A 16,983-nucleotide genomic window follows, 5' to 3' on the forward strand; every position below is an offset into this window, starting at 1 on the left:
CTCTCTTAGATTGAATATGAAGATGGCATCTTTTAAAGTCTTGAAAGCATTAGCAAAAAAGCATATACAAACACACACATACATACAAATATTTTAGCCATTAGTATTATTGTATCAATTTTCTCACTTTTCCTTCAAACAAATCTGAATGAATGTTCACTGTATTGATAACATGCATGAAATTTCCTTAACTCCTTACCTCTTCCATCAGTGGTGTATCCTGGGCCATGAGGACATATCTTTTTGTACTGGGCAGTGCCAGGAAGTGGGCAAAGCTCACACTGGTGACCCCAGCCTCGCCCCCCATCACAGCAGCATTCTGACTTGGTGACAAGATTGCGGCTGCTGGATGCCATCTGACACATCGTCTGCAATACCTCTGCAAAGCAGAGTCCCTGTCGGTTGTCTGAAATGACAGCGTAGTCAATAGGCATCAATGGATCAATGGCATGGAACTGACATTTCATTAGCTTGAACTTCAAATTAAATAGGACAATCAATACTTTCCTTCCTAGCAATAACTTAACGAGGTAAATACTCTTTTATATGAACAATCATACTGTTTAAGACAGTTTAACAACTGTAATGTTTTATTGAAGGTTAAGTTCATAGAACGCTCTATCACTATAGACAGTTTATTAAATTTGACAAAAAGTGACACTATATTTTAGAAGTGGATTTTTTTCTTCAATCCATCAGCAACTACTAATAGTAAACTACCATTTTTATAGAATCCAAATAAAAGGAAAATCAAATTAATCTATTTCCCCTTAAAAAAACAAATAAATATCAGGATTTATTTTTGAAAAGCAAATGCTAGACTATGTTATAAATTTGGTACCTATTTAATCTAATCTCTCATATTTTCTACATCTAACAGAGTGGTCAAACATTTTGACTAAGTAGATATTTTTAGTACAAAGAAAGGGATTTCTCTGATGTAGACAGGCAAAAAAATTTTTTTATTTTTAAAGAACTCTTTCATATGGTTTTATGAACCATCCTAGTGCAACTATTAATAATACAAAAAAGAAAAGTACACTTTCTATGTATTTTATGTCCAAAAAGGCTGAAGGTTATACCAAAGTATAAATAAAAAGATAGATTTAACTATAGTAAGTTGTTTTATAAAGATTTATTCTGCCAAACTTAGCGAAAATATGACATAAGTACTTGGTAAGTAACTATTATTATATATTTTAACTTGTTGTAACTCTGCTTTATAAATTTTATAAAGTAAAGTTACTTCCCTACTTTATAAATCACCATTACTGTGGAACCGGTGGGCGGTTAGAAATGTTACTACTAACAAAGATACAAAAGTGGGCGGTAGTTATAAAAAGGTTGACTACCCCTGCTCTAGACTGAAGACAACAAAAAACAAAATACATTTTCTTGACTAGCAATTTTCTAGAATTAAAGCAGATGACACCATTCAGAGAAAAATCTGATGTAGCTGAAACATGCTGTTTTCACACCATGCCAAACGATGAGTTCTCTTCTTCTTTGTTTGCCTAAAGTTTTAGGATTTCATACTTTTACACCTGCTCATAATTAACTAAAATGGTTTACAACATATACATTATAATACAACACGATGTTTGAGATTTATATTTTCCACAAGAAAATATTTTCTAAAACAGTTTTCTGTACCATAAAGTAAAAATTGGCCATTATTGCATTTTTAAAATATGACCTTTAATATCATTAATACAGCGGAGCTTACCTCACATCACAAATATTTTCTTTCGGAATTAAATCATCCCCTGATGTAAGTTTTACCAAACTCACAGTTTCCATAGACTTTAATTAATATCAATTTGGGGAAGACTGTTTAAGATGGTTATTTATATTACACATAGATGTGCAAACAACGCACATGGACAAATACGTCATTTTAGTAAGTGTGTACCTAAAGGAAGAGGTATTTGGATTACTCAGATTGGGAGGCTTGTTTAGCAGACAAGCATATATATGTGCAGCCCTTCTATGATGACATCATCAAACAGATGTTTTATTTACCAAGTAAAATATATGCATATATCAACTTACCAAGGCATTCAGTGCCCGAGGAACTGGACTGAAACCCTTCATTACACTCGCACCTATAGCTCCCAATAGTGTTAACACAACGCCCATTTTCACAGATTCCTGGCTTGGTCCTGCATTCATTTTCATCTTTAGAAAGACAAATATTGTGAATGAGCATATTATAAAATTATAATGTATAATTATCTTCTTACTGATTATATCTTATTTAAAACTTCTTCTCTAAAATACTAAGGAGATGAGATAAAAACTAGTCCTGTATGAATAATGATTTAAAACTTGAACTGATTTTTTTAGGTGGGTTCTTTCTTAATAAAGTGTTTTCTTACTCCCTTTCCCCCCTAGCAGGGAAGGGGTTGTATTTGATGAAGAACTGGAAATTTTGCCTCCAAAAGTGATAGACTTACCCTGAGACACCAGACAAGGAGAAGAAATCTTGGGGAAAAAGATGCCAGTTTTTGTGATGTGAGAGAAAAGTTGGAGGCATAGGGATGGTAGGTGTTAGGGAAGGGTGGTGAGTAGGGTAAAAGAGCAAATTTGTGTTATTAAAATTTTCTCTATCCTTACTTATTGTGTTTATTCAATATCTGTAAATTTTGTTCAAAGCTTTTTTTTTTTCAAACCTATGTCATTAGGAGCCTAAAAGAGCTCATAACAATGACATCTTTTTGCTAAATTACTCATCTTTAAACTCTATAATTTTTTAATCTTCAATTTATTGGTATTTACTTTACATGTGCTTTCTTTTAATTAGCAATTGCCTCGAATGTCTAGTCCCATTCCTTTGTTTTCAGCCTCTCTCACATTTTGATTTGGCACATTTCTTTTTTTTTTTTTTAGTTTTTTTTTTTTTTCTTTCATTTTTCTGAAGCTGGAAACAGGGAGAGACAGTCAGACAGACTCCCGCATGCGCCCGACCGTGATCCACCCGGCACGCCCACCAGGGGCGACGCTCTGCCCACCAGGGGGCGATGCTCTGCCCATCCTGGGCGTCGCCATGTTGCGACCAGAGCCACTCTAGCGCCTGAGGCAGAGGCCACAGAGCCATCCCCAGCGCCCGGGCCATCTTTGCTCCAATGGAGCCTTGGCTGCGGGAGGGGAAGAGAGAGACAGAGAGGAAAGCGCGGCGGAGGGGTGGAGAAGCAAATGGGCGCTTCTCCTGTGTGCCCTGGCCGGGAATCGAACCCGGGTCCTCCGCACGCTAGGCCGACGCTCTACCGCTGAGCCAACCGGCCAGGGCCTGGCACATTTCTTGTAAAAAGCACCAACGTGGATTTAAAAAGAATTTTTAGAAGTACAATTTATTGTTTATCAGCAATTCCAACTATTTATATCTATTATGATTACTGATATGTTTGGATTCTTACCTGCCACTTCATATTATTTTCTTTAGCACAGTTTATTGCTCCTTCTCTCAATGTTTCTTAAATCAGTCTAGTTTTCTACGCCTTCCTCACATCCCCAACTCATGTGTGGAAGTTATCATCTTCTTTCTGTTCTTTCATTGGTAGCCACGAAACAACTTCAGTATATACTCAATAAATACTTTTCTCTCAATCATCAGCCAATTTTGCTTTTGGCAAAAAGAAGCACGTTGGCTTGAGTTTCCTTCTTTCTGCTCTCTCCCTGTAGGACCTGCCATATTGATGTGATATAGGAATTTGGGTTTCTTCTATTTTTTTTATACACTATGAGCATCTATGTAAACCAGATGATGAGCTTTACTGGTTTCTCGGCTCACCATTGCTTCATGTATACTACTACTTCCTCCTGAATTAATTAAAAATATATTAGTTTTTATTGTTTGGTTATTTCAGAGATGGTATAGGGGTGGTAAATATTCTAAAACACATTTCTAACTATTTTATTTGTTTTCTCACCAGGATTGAGTATAGAATTTCAGTGCAAAAGCCCTTTCCCTTAGAATGTTTTGAAAGGATTTTTCCATTGTTTCCTTTTATCTAGTTTTACTAGAAATCTGGTTTTTCTCTTCTTCTGGAGAAAGATTTACATTTTAAGGATTTACATTTTGCTCTTAGTGTTCTGAAATCCCTCATGATATATGTTTGTATAGATATTCTTTCCCTTTTGGGAAAAGAAAAACTTCTTATGGAAAATTTAAAGTATATGTAAAAGTGTTGAGCTAACTTACAGATTTAAATAATTGTATGTCTGTTATTTCTAAAATCTGAGGGTTCAAGGTCTGCCTCCTTGATTTAATCTTATCCTTCACTCACTTTTATTTTGATTTTTATTTTATTTGTTTGAATTGTTTTTCTCCCAAAAAGAGCTATTGTTAGATATACTATCTGAATTCCTCTCTGTTTGATAATGTATAATATGGTTTTTATACTTGAAAGACAACAGATATGCCTCAAAATCTTAGATTGCTTTTGCTTTGCTATCACTGGCATTGAGAATTACTGAGAGAACTTGAAAAAGAGTACACTAATTTTTTTCAGCCTTACAGGTAATTTCTTTTTCTGCCTTGTTGCCTAAAGCCAACAAAATTCATTTTCCTTCCTTCTTTCCTTCCTCCCTTCTTTCCTCCCTCCCTCACTCCCTCTCTTCCTCCTTCTTTCTTTTCCCCTTCCCCTTCCCCTTCCCCCTTCCCTTTCTTTCCTTTCTTTCTCCCCCCCCTCCTTTTCTCTTGAAATTTGTAAATCCACTAGGGCAGTGGTCGGCAAACTCACTAGTCACCAAATCTCAGCAGTGCAACGATTGAAATTTCTTTTGAGAGCCAAATTTTTTAAACTTAAACTATATAGGTAGGTACATTCCTTATCGAGGTAGCACCCACACGTGGTATTTTGTGGAAGAGTCACGCTCAAGGGGCAAAGAGCCGCATGTGGCTCTCGAGCCTCAGTTTGCCAATCAGGGCACTAGGGTGTATCTTAGTATGATATTGTGCCATCCATAGAATTTTTATTTCCATTATTCCATTTTCTATGCTTTGACAATTTCAGGATTTCCAATGCCTGATCATTTCACCATCCGTTACTCTTATCTGTGCCCCCTTCCATCTGCCTACTGTGTGCCTAATCCAGAGCAGCAGGACAGACTAGAGAAAAACAACCAGGACAGGTCTCACTTGAATTCAAGACTCTGCTCTCAGATGGGTACTACCACTCCCTTGACAATCCTACTATACTTACTAGTAGTACGCCTACACTCCCATTTTCTAAAACGACTATCACACATTAAGAACAACTTCATGTCCCCACTATAAACCACCTGTCTGTGCCCTCACTTTCAAGCTTTTGTCCTTTTTCAACACCTGAAGTATCTCTGTTTTCTCTCAAAGGCCGAGTCCTTAAACTTGTGCTCTGGATTACCTTCCAGACTTCACAATTCTTTTTCAATGAATCATTCCCTCAGTATGATTTAAACAAACAAACAAAACTCTCTCAATAACATATTACCCCTAAAACTACTGTCACATTTTTGTTCCCTTTAGGGCAAAATTTCTTTTTTTCTTCTGCTCAGTTCTCAGACTTCCATTTTATTTTACTCTAGCTTTATTGAGGTATAATGGACAAAATGAAATTGTGAGATAATTAAAGTGTACAGCACGATATACATACCTGGTGCAAGAATTCCTCCCATAGAGTTGACACATCTATCAACTCACATACTTCCTTTTTTTGGTATGAAAATATTTAAGTTCTACTCTCTTAGCAAATTTCAACTACATATTGCAGTGTCACCAACTATAACCACCATTACATCCTCAGACTTTATTCATCTTTATAACTGCACATTTGTGCCTTTTTACCAACCTGTCCTTATTTCTTCAACCCTGCCTCTAGGAAACCATTTTTTTTTTGTTCTGCTTCTGTGAGTTCAACTTCTTTTCTTTTAAAGACTTGACATATACATGATGCCACGCAGTATTTGTCTTTCCCCCTGGCTTATTTCACTTAGCATAATGCCCTCCAGGTTCACCCATGTCACTGCAAATCACAGGATTTCATTATTTTTATTCTTTTTATCCTCTAAAAATTCCTTTATATTTATTTCATAAATATAATTCTCCTTATTTTAAAGGTTGAATAATATTTTATTATATATACAATGTGTATATATGTATATACACATATATACATATATATCATATACATATATACACATATATATACATATATATCATATACATGTAAGTACATATTTTTGACTCATTCATCCAGACACTTAGAATGTTCCCATACCTTGAGTATTGTAAGTAATCATACAATGAATATGAAAGTACAGATATCTTTTTGTGAAAATGGTTTTGTTTTCATTAGATATATACCCAGAAGTGGAATTGCTAAATCATATGGTAGTTCTATTTTTAATTTTTTGAGGAACATACACAGTGGCTGCACCAGTGTACATTTCCACCAGCAGTGTACAAGGTACACTGCACAGGGGTCCTCTTTCTCCACATCCTCCTCAATGCTTGTTATCACTTTTTTTGTGTGTGTATTTTTCTGAAGTTGGAAACAGGGAGGCAGTCGGACAGACTCCCGCATGCGTCTGACTGGGATCCACCCGGCAGGCCTACCAGGGGTGATGCTCTGCCCATCTGGGGCGTTGCTCTGTTGCAACCAGAGCCATTCTAGCACCTGAGGCAGAGGCCATGGAGCCATCCTCAGCGCCCGGGCCATCTTTGCTCCAATGGAGCCTTGGCTGCAGGAGGGGAAGAGAGAGACAGAGAGGAAGGAGGGGGGGAGGGGTGGAGAAGCAGATGGGCGCTTCTCCTGTGTGCCCTGGCAGGGAATCGAACCTGGGACTCCTGCATGCTAGGCCGACACTCTACCACTGAGCCAACCAGCCAGGGCCATCACTTATCTTTTTTATAGTAGCCATCCTAACAAGTATAAGTTGGTATCTCACTATATGTCTTTTTTCCCCACTAACCTCATGATTAATAATTTTGAGCAGCTTTTCACATACCTGTCCACCATCGTAGTTTTTGAGGGAAAATGTCTATTCAGGTCCTTTGCCCATTTTAAAATCTGACGGTGATGCTGCTGCTGCTGCTGATGAAGATGATGATGACTTGCCATTGAGTTTGAGTTTCTTGCATATTTTGGATATTAAGCCCTTACGAGTTCCGTGGTTTGCAAGTATTCTCTCCCATTTGATAAGTTATCTTTCCATTTTATTGGTAGTTTCTTTTTCTGAGAAGAAGCTTTTCAATTTGATATAATCCCACTTGCTTACTTTTGCTTTTGTCTTTGGTGTTAAAATCATTGCCAAGACCAAAGCCAAGGAGCTTACTTCCCAAGTTTTATTCTAGAAGTTTTATGGTTTTAGGTCTTACCATCTAGTGTATAATTTGAAGTTGATTTTTCTGTACAGTGTAAGAGAGTGGCCCAGTTTCATTCTTTTGCATGTGGCTGTCCAGTTTTCCCAGCACAACTATTGTAGAGACTTCTTTTCCCTACAGTATATTCTTGGCTCCTCTGTCAAAAATTAATTGACCATATATGCATGTGTTTATTTCTAGGCTCTTTATTCTCACAGAAACTGATCTGTGTGTCTGTTTTTATGCCGACACCATAAGATTTTGATCACGATAGCTGAAATATAGTTTGAATCAGAAAGTATCACACCTCCAGCTTTGTTCTTCTTTCCAAGATTGTGCTGGATATTTGGGGTCTTCTGTGGTTCTACTTCTTAATCTGTGATTCTTTTCACAACTCACATGCTCTACTCCAACAGGGAAACTATCTGAAGAGGTCACCACATCTCATTATTATTTCTCTGTCTATATCTTATTCGGTATCACAGCAGCATTATACACAGTAACTATTCTCTAAGAGTTTGAATTAATCCATTCTTGCAACTCATGGCTTCATAATGACCTGGAGAGCTTCCTATCTTGCTGGCTACTTATTTTTAGTCTTCTAAATCTATCTATCTATCTATCTATCTATCTATCTATCTATCTATCTATCTATCTATCTATCTATATGTTGTGACAGAGACAGAGAGAGGGACTGATAGGGACAGACAGACAGGAAGAGAGGGAGATGAGAAGCATCAATTTTTTGTTGCAGCTCCTTAGTTGTTCATTGATTGCTTTCTCATGTGTGCCTTGACCAGGGGGCTATAGCAGAGCAAGTGACCCTTTGCTCAAGCCAGAGACCTTGGGCTCAGCCAGTGACCTTGGGCTTCAAGTCAGCGACCTTTGGGCTCAAGTCAGTGACCATGGGGTCATGCCTATGATCCCATGCTCAAAGCCAGCGACCTTGCACTGAAGCTGGTGAGCCCGTGCTCAAGTCGGCAACATTGGGGTTTTGAACCTGGGTCCTCTGCATCCCAGTCCAATGCTCTATCATTGTGCCAACACCTGGTCAGGCCTAAATATTTTTAATCACTCTAAATATTGTGGTACCCAGAGCTCAGTCATTACTTCTTCCACTTTCAATGTTCTCTCTCAGTGTTCTCATCCAATCTTATGATTTTTTTAAAACACTATTTATTTGCCAGCAATTGATAGCTATGGCCTACTCAATGTTACCACTGGAAAGCTAATACATATCTGACAGTTAACATGGTCAAGAGAGAACTTTATTCTTTGGTGTTTCTAATCACACCTAATTTTTTCCAGTCTTCTTATCAGTTAATAGTAGCTTTAGCCAATCAATTACTCCAGTAAAAGTCCCAGGATTCATCTTTTATACCTCTTCCTTCATTCACCACATCCAATCAATTCATCAGCTAGTTCTGTTGATTATCTCCAAAGTATATTCTGAATCTGTCCATTTCGTTCCATTTCTAGACTGCTATGGCTTTTATCTGAGCCTCCTTTGTCTCTCACCTAGAGGGTTAAAATATCCACCTAAATGAATCCTGCTTCTGCTCCTACACCCTTACAGTGCATTATCTACAGTCAACCAGAGATCTTACGAAAGGTAAGTAAAAAATAATAAAAACTAGCACTTGAAATTTTACTCTTTTTCAAGCACTGTTCTAAGGATTTTTCCACGAATTCCCTAGTGTAATCCTTCTAACAATCTTCCGAGGGAAGTGATCTCATCATTCCTATTTGTTTTCAGATGCGAAATCTGAGGCACACAGGGAAGCCACCCTGCCGTAGGTCACGATCTAGTAGATATGAAACTAGATTTTTCACACTCACCATCGCTCTTCAGGACGCATACCCTGAGTCACTCTGCTGCACTGCCCTTGGCATCAAACCAGCTCTTTACCTTTGGACTTCACCTCATGCCACCACTCTTCAGCGACACTGGCTTTCATTCCTGCCTCAGAGGACTTGCTCTTGCTGTTTCCTTATTTTCCTTTTCTAGTTCCCAGCTCAAAGGTCACCTCATCTGAGAAGCTTTCCTTAAGAACGTATTCTAAAGTAGTCCCACTCAATGGTTAAACCTTATTTTTTTAAAAAAGTATTTACCATCCTACTATATGAAATTACCATGTTGATTATTTACTTGTCTGATGACTGCTTCTCACTGACTACAACATACACTTCAGGGTGGGGTGGGGGGAAAGGGGAAAAACCTGTCCTTTTAGTTTATGATGATATCCCCAGAACCACAAACACAGCCAGATGTTCAATAAATAACTGAATAAATGAATGACTGTTCTGCAACAGTTTTCCATAGAGCAGTGTGCTCTTTTGATATGCAGATTTAAATGCTTTCTACAAAATTTCTTCTATAAATGCTCAACTATATTTAAATATTTTTTCCTGTTTTATTTGATCAATTTTTTCCCCCCAGGGGCTTCATTTATACTGATATTGATTTTGTCTTCTACTCTGTCATCTTATTGATCACGATCATATCCACGTTGCTGATTGTGTTGTCAATCCTTTTTACTTTTTATTCTAATGTGAAATTGATTTCTATGGTAGATTCTTTTCTTTCCTAAGCTCTTCTGGACTGTTATCTCTTGGTGTTGTTTTATGTTCTTTATCAATCTCTTCTTTCTATTTGAATTTTAATGATATCTCTTAAGAGTTACTAAAACCATTTTTCTAAACTCTTTTGTTTTCTGAGGCATCTTTATCTATTTCTTATTTATTTTCCATTCTTTCTCCCCATACCCCACCCTAGTATATATGCATTAGTTGTAGTCTCGTGTACGGTAATTATTTGTCTTTGAACAATTTTCTCCAGTTCAGCTGTTTGCTGGAAAACAGTGTAAGAGAAGATCGCCAGTGCTGAACTGGGCATAATTAGCAGTTTCAGTTCCAGTTTGTTGTATGAAATCTGTCATGCTCGCTATCCTTGGGACATGTACACTCTGGCTTTCACATACCTTAGGAGGTCCCTGTGGGTCTGGGCAAAGTTCTCTAAGTCTGAGACTGTCACTGTGGGCTCTCTTTCACTTCTGTGTCTTTTGACACTGCAGGAGAACTGGACTGCTGCCAGAGAAGTCCCTACTTCTCTCATTCACCTGTGTGCTTTATCTTCAAATCAGAGATTGTCCAATGAACTTTTTAAATTAGGACAGTTACTTTTAGAGACCTGTATTCTTCCAAAGCCTAAAGAAAAATATGCCACTGAACATCTATCTCTGTTTTCATTTGAAATTTTATATTATTTCAAGGATATTTTTCAGAGTCTGTAGTAGTGACCACTTCTTCACTTAATCTAAGACAGTTCTCTCCCTCCCCTGATGTAGTTTTAAAGTCTTCAGGAAATAGGAGTGAAGTAATACATTTTTATTTCATCATCTGTAAAATGAAGGCTTCTCCTCAATTACACTTATATAATGTTAATCAATCTCCAAAAATATTCTGTTGGCATTTTATGAACATTTCATAATCTTAGTAAAATTTTTCTATTAGACTTTTCACTTATTTTTTTTATTTAAAAAATAATAACCAGGGCATAATATATTATATAGTCAAATTTCCATTTCTAAGTTTACAGTTTTCTTCACAGAGTTTTAGATCTTCTGCATAACTCTAATTGGGGTAAGTTTTGTTGGATTCCAATTTCATTGCATTCAGTATTCTTGCCATTTTTTGGTTTTTGGTGGCTTTATCTTTTATTCTGACATTTGTAAATACTTTTATTTATAGTAATATATATTTTGGCTATTTACTATGAAATTTCTAATTCTAAAAACATGTCTGAATAAGATGAAACTTCTCTTACAAAACATTTCTGGTGATTGACAATATCATGAAAAGTTTGAGGATCAGAAAAGTCTTGGACCATATATCTTTTGTAGCATCTATTAACATAAAACTATTACCAATGTATAATGCTACCCAGGTCTTTTTATTTTTGAGAAAGTAAGTTCAAAGTACTATAGGGTATTAGCACCAGAGCAGACACCTTCTCCTGCCCAAATTATAGTTTCTTATTGTATAGATAAAAAACTGATTTACAGAGAATGAAGTCACTTTTAAGTCACTCAGCTCATTTATAACAGATCCAGGTCGAGAAGAAACCTGGGTTCTTAATGTGATCACAATGGCTACCTCCTCCTTCCCAGAAAACACACATGTTAATGTAGTAACAGTGTAGTGTAAAATTCAGCTAATTAGAAAAATAAGAGATTTCTGTGCATAAAAAGTAAAAACACATTTCTAAGTATGTTAGCCAGATGAAATTCAAACATACATACATAATCAAGTAAATAAAAAAAAGAAGGAAGTGAAAATAAATCTCATGTACAATAAGAAAACAGGGTGGTTAACAATGTCTTCCATACATGTTGGCATTTGCTCTGTTGTAGGTTTTGAGGAACACATTATTCTACAAACATGGCTTAGGAATCTAGGTCTATATTCTGAATTTTCATGTCTTGGAAGAATAGTGTTTGTTTCTTTTTCCATTGATTTGAGAGACAGAGAAAGAGAGCGAGGGAGAAAGGAAGGGAGGGAGAGAGAAAGAGGAAAGGGGTGTGTGAGAGAGAGAGGCATCAATTAGGTGCTCCACTCAGTTGTTCCATTTACTTGTGCACTCACTGATTACTTCTCATATGTGCCCTGACTGGGTATCAAACCTGTAACCTCAGTGTGTTGGGACAACTCTTTATCCAGAGCCACCTGGCTGGAAGAATACTGTTTTTTTTTAAAGCCCTGTATAACTAAGCCCCTGATGTAATCTATTTTTAACTTTATTAAGTAGTGTATCTGAATGAAATATCTGATAGATTAAAAAATTATGAAATAGAATCATAACCTGATGGGATGTTGGGTACATTTAAAATTAATTTTATGTTACACATATAATTCAGGAATTCACAGAGATAAGGTTAAATTCACTTCAGACCAGAAACCTCTCCCCAATCTCAAAATCTTCCCTGGAAGTAACTCCTGCTATGAACGGGGGTTTATTTTATCAAGTATTTTTTATATCTATTTACTTGCTTTCATATACATATACACAAACATACTACAGAAAACATATAGTATTATTTATAATTTTCTTCAAAATATGGCACATTGTATATATTGTTCTGTAACTCTGTTTACAGTTCTTTCTATTTGAGGACACATATACATGCTATTCCTTTTAACTACATATGGCATTTGGTAGCACAGACAGGCCGCATTTATTTAGCTATGCTCCTATGATGGGCATTTAGGGTGTTTCTTATTTTGTTGTTGTTGTTAATACAAGCGAAACTGTAGTGAACATCCCTGTATTTCTTCTCCTGCAATAGATCCACTTTTTAAACAGCTTTATTGAGGTATAATTTAGATGCCATATAATTTGCATGTTTTACATGTGTGATTCAATGATTCTTAGTCAACTACAGTGTTGTGCAATCATTGCAAACTAGTTTTAGAACGTTTCCGTCTCCCAAAGGGACCCGAGTGTCCACTTGTATACACCCTCTACTCCAGCTCATAGCATTGGGCAGTCACTAATAATAGAGTCATTTTAAAGAAATCTTTTTTCCCCAATATAAAATATTATTAGTAATCTTCAAATGTTCCTCCAAAAATACCCCCATTTTTCTAGGTATCAGAGGTTAGAAGGGAGACTAGGTTGTTAATTAAAGGAGATGGAGCCCCCTATTCTCAAGGAAGAGAAAGACTCTGCAGTGGGCCACCGTGTCCCAGGTGACAACCCTCGGGGAAGAAGTGTGAGGGAACAGACACCGTGGCCACGACCAGCTGACATGGCCCGGGACTTTGGCTTGCATGGTAAAATCATAGCATTTTAAACTCCTGAGTCGTCTGAGAGCTCCATCCCTACCTCCTCTCTTTAGAGATGAATGAACTGAAGTTCAGATATGTTAAAACTATGGCCAGGGTCCCAGAGATGCCCTGCCTGTAACAGGGTTCCAGAGATGACCTGCCTCTGTACTCTCCTCACTCATACAGTGAGTAAAGAGAGAGAGAGAGAGAGAAAGAGAACATTAAATCACACTTGTATTTTGCTCTATGAGCATTATTGTTTCAAGGAGTTTCCTCCGCTTCTAACTTTAGTGCTTTAGATGACAGGATATGTAATTAGAAGAAAGAAGGGGGCATGTGCTCTGGGACAGGCGTCCCTGCCACTGCGCTACCCAGAACCTGTTATACTGGCATGGACCCTGAGATGGAGGAAGTCTAGCACAGACTTGAAACAGCTGGAAAAGAAATTGCTGGTTTGCGGTTGGGATGATTTGGGAACAGGGCCATAAATCTGTCTTGGAGCAGAAGTATCAGACAAGCGACGGCATCGCCTCCAGCCTTACCGACGCAGCCCTCGCCATCGGGCCGGCGGGTCATCCCGGGCGGGCAGATGCACATGAAGGTGCCGATCAGATTCTTACACATCATGCCTCTAGATTCACAGTCATGGAGTCCCTCAGCGCATTCATCCAGGTCTATGAAATGCATTGAAGAGAAAACAGAAATAGGAAATTCTCAGGAACAGACTACTGTTTAGTACGGTTTTGGGGGTCTGAAAATGTACTCATGTGTGTGACAGAGGAAAGAGGTGTTCCCTCTTTTTCAGATGCATTCTAGATTTATACGTTTCAGCACTGGTCCTACTGGTAAGAAGCCCAGGAAAGGGCAACCTGTGAGCTCCAGGGTGTGACAGTTGCTGAGCTCCTCGACCCATCTTCTCTTTGACTGGACTGAACAAACCATCAAGTGACCTGTTATCTGGGTATAAGAATCTACCAGCAAAATGCTGTCATAAACATTTCTGTAAAGCTCTGAAGAGGACAGCTGAGAAACAGAAAATCATGAATACACATCTCCACCATGGCAGGTGGAGCTCAAAGGACTCTGCAGCCCGGGGCCTCACCCTTGCACATCTTCTGGTCTTCCCGGAGGGCGTAGCCGATCGGGCAGGTGCATTCATAGGAGCCGAAGGTGTTCATGCAGCGGAAAGCGCACAGCAGAGGGTTCTGGGCACACTCGTTGATATCTGAGCAAAGAAACAGGCAGCCGTGTGCTCAGCCTAGGGCTCTAATTATTTGTTTAGATGAACACTGATGTCTTTATTTGGCAGTTATACAGAAAGCAATGGAATAGTTAACTTCCACTTCTGATATGTGGAACTGGATACCTAACACACTCACCCTCCAATAAGTAATGACTATAAACTCTAAAAAGAAAGAAAAAAAAACTACCTAAAATACTTTTTAGTGATGAGTTGAAACTCAGCAAACAACCAGCAAGGAATAAGCTCCCAATGTGTTTTCCTGAAGTCACCCGGCCCTGGCTGTGGCAGCACCTGGACGCTGACGCTGCGACAGAGACTCTCAGCACCTGTGGAGGGAGCCTCGGGGGAACCAGGCTGCTGAGGACTAAGGGCCCAGGAACCCCAAGACCAGAGACAGAGCACACTTTTTTTTTCTTTTGCATCAAGCCAGCCCAAGAAGCTGACTTAACCACGGCCGTGTGGGGAAAACCAGAGAGGCCAGACACTAAGGTTTAAAGAGCAGAACTGAAAGCTGAACCACTGTCTTCCACAGGCCTGACAGTCTGCTTTCATTTCCGTCCAAGTTAACTGCCTGCGAAGACAACAGCATCCACATTCTTAGAAGTAATATAACTGATTCCAGAAGACAACATTCACAATAGCCAGAGTATGATCCAGAATGAACCAACATAAGGAGGAAACCAGAAAAATGTGTCCCAGTCTCATGGGAAAAGACAGTCAATGGATGCCAACTCTGAGATGACCCAGATGCTGGAATGATCAGACAAGGGCAGTAAAGCAGCTACTGTAACTATGCTCACTGAAGTAAAAAAAAAAAAAGAAAAAAGAAATATATATATATATATCTATTTGTGATGAATATAATCATCATTTGAAAATCAGAACAATATAAACAAAAGCTGAGACATTAAAAATCCCTCTGTACATCAGAAAGAAGTGATAAGAATCACTTGCCTTCACAATTCATCATGGGCCCTGGCTCAAAGCCTTCGTTGCAATTGCATTCAAAACTCCCAATAACATTGGTGCATGTACCATTTCCACACGGATTGCCAATTGAACATTCGTCGGTATCTGGAAAAGAATAAGAAAGTGTCATAAAATTTGGAGAAGTTTTAGTAGCCGAAGGACACCCATGACTATTCACCTGGCCCTGCCACATTTCCAGGATCTGTGTAGGGCATACCTGACTCTAGCCCCCCGCCCCCCTTGGTCTTGGCTGGTCGGCTTTTGTGAAGTGCAGAGGACAGTGGAGGATCAAGTGCGCAGTGCTCTGAGCCCCCAGACAGCTGTGTTTGCCCTAAAACTCACACACCCAGCGAGGGCTGTGGTCTTCTGCTGCAAGAGCAGGCGTGGAAAGTCATAAACTAAATTGGATCTCTTTTCCAGTTAGTGGTTTTGGCAATTGTAAATCTCTAGACACATCAGAGTTTGTATATTTTGGTTGAAGGCAGAGAGGTTGGGCAACTTTCTCCATCTTCACATAAACCAGGCCTACTGGAAAATGTAGGATGGGAGAAGAAAGAGCAGTTACTAGCTACTCATTCTGGCTTTGCAAATCCCACCACCACCCATGGTGCCTGAGAAACCTTTTGCTGAATACGAGACATAAAACTTTCAGTAATGTGGAGTCAACACTCACCCACGCAGCGGACTCCAGTGTAATCAAGGTTGTAACCCATTGGGCATTCACAGCGAAAAGACCCGTCTGTATTGATACACTGACCATTTGAACAAATGCCTGGGCTTTCAAGACATTCATTGACATCTAAAACACAGAATTGCCCATGAACTTCTTCATATAAAAAGATATGTCAAAGCGGTGTATTTCTAGTTCTAAAGACTTAAAATGTCTAAAACATATAAACATTTCTTAAACTAGGGTAATATGTATTTCATCTACCACAACAAAGTCTTATAATAAATGTAATGCACGTGATCTATAATAAATATTGTATATGTACACTAAATACAATACACCAGATATTATAAAGTAAAATTAGCATGACTTACAAAAATAAATGTATAATAATATATTCATGTAGAAGAAGACTGTATATAGAGTAAAATAGATCAAACCACACCTTCCCGGGTATCATGGAGACTAGGAACAGTTCCATGGCCATAAGGACACAGATCCTGGAATGCAACTACAGAGAAAAAAAATACAAATCTCCATTATTGAAGAGTCTCAACTATCAGAGAACTTAAAAACTGATACAGAATTTACGTGAATTAAACCTCTTTTTTCCTACAAAGCTATTTTTTAGTTAGAGCCCTTTATCTTATTTTTTTTTATGAATAATTTCAAAAGCAGCCCTGAGCATACTTAGAGGAGGCCACCTGAGCTTGCCTAGCTTGTTCCAGGGTGTCACCTACCGAGGGCTTCTGGTTCTATCTGTTTTCTTGTTTATTACTGAGCAGCTAAAGAGCCCTGTCTGCCCACTACACACAGAAGCCACTGCTAACCTAGAGGCCAAGCCAGTTCTGAGCCTGCTGAGAACTACCTTACAATCAGCTGGGCCAACAAGACCTGCAGGCTCTTGGTCTCTTCCGGCAAACGGCCATTGTG

The 16,983-nt window shown here is 38.4% G+C and overlaps 1 protein-coding gene across 1 annotated transcript in view; it reads right to left on the minus strand.

Moving 5' to 3' along the window:
• The window catches only part of FBN2 (fibrillin 2), a 275,158-nt gene that overhangs the window by 18,937 nt on the left and 239,238 nt on the right, over positions 1-16,983 (minus strand). Inside the window, exons 51-57 of the mRNA XM_066383650.1 lie at positions 16,496-16,561; positions 16,054-16,179; positions 15,366-15,485; positions 14,271-14,393; positions 13,711-13,842; positions 2,053-2,178; positions 200-406 (exon numbers count right to left, since the gene is read on the minus strand). Coding sequence (XP_066239747.1) covers positions 200-406; positions 2,053-2,178; positions 13,711-13,842; positions 14,271-14,393; positions 15,366-15,485; positions 16,054-16,179; positions 16,496-16,561 — 900 coding nt within the window. The remainder of the gene's footprint in view (positions 1-199; positions 407-2,052; positions 2,179-13,710; positions 13,843-14,270; positions 14,394-15,365; positions 15,486-16,053; positions 16,180-16,495; positions 16,562-16,983) is intronic.

This window comes from Saccopteryx leptura, chromosome 4 (genome assembly GCF_036850995.1).
Source record: "Saccopteryx leptura isolate mSacLep1 chromosome 4, mSacLep1_pri_phased_curated, whole genome shotgun sequence".
Taxonomy (NCBI): Eukaryota; Metazoa; Chordata; class Mammalia; order Chiroptera; family Emballonuridae; genus Saccopteryx; species Saccopteryx leptura.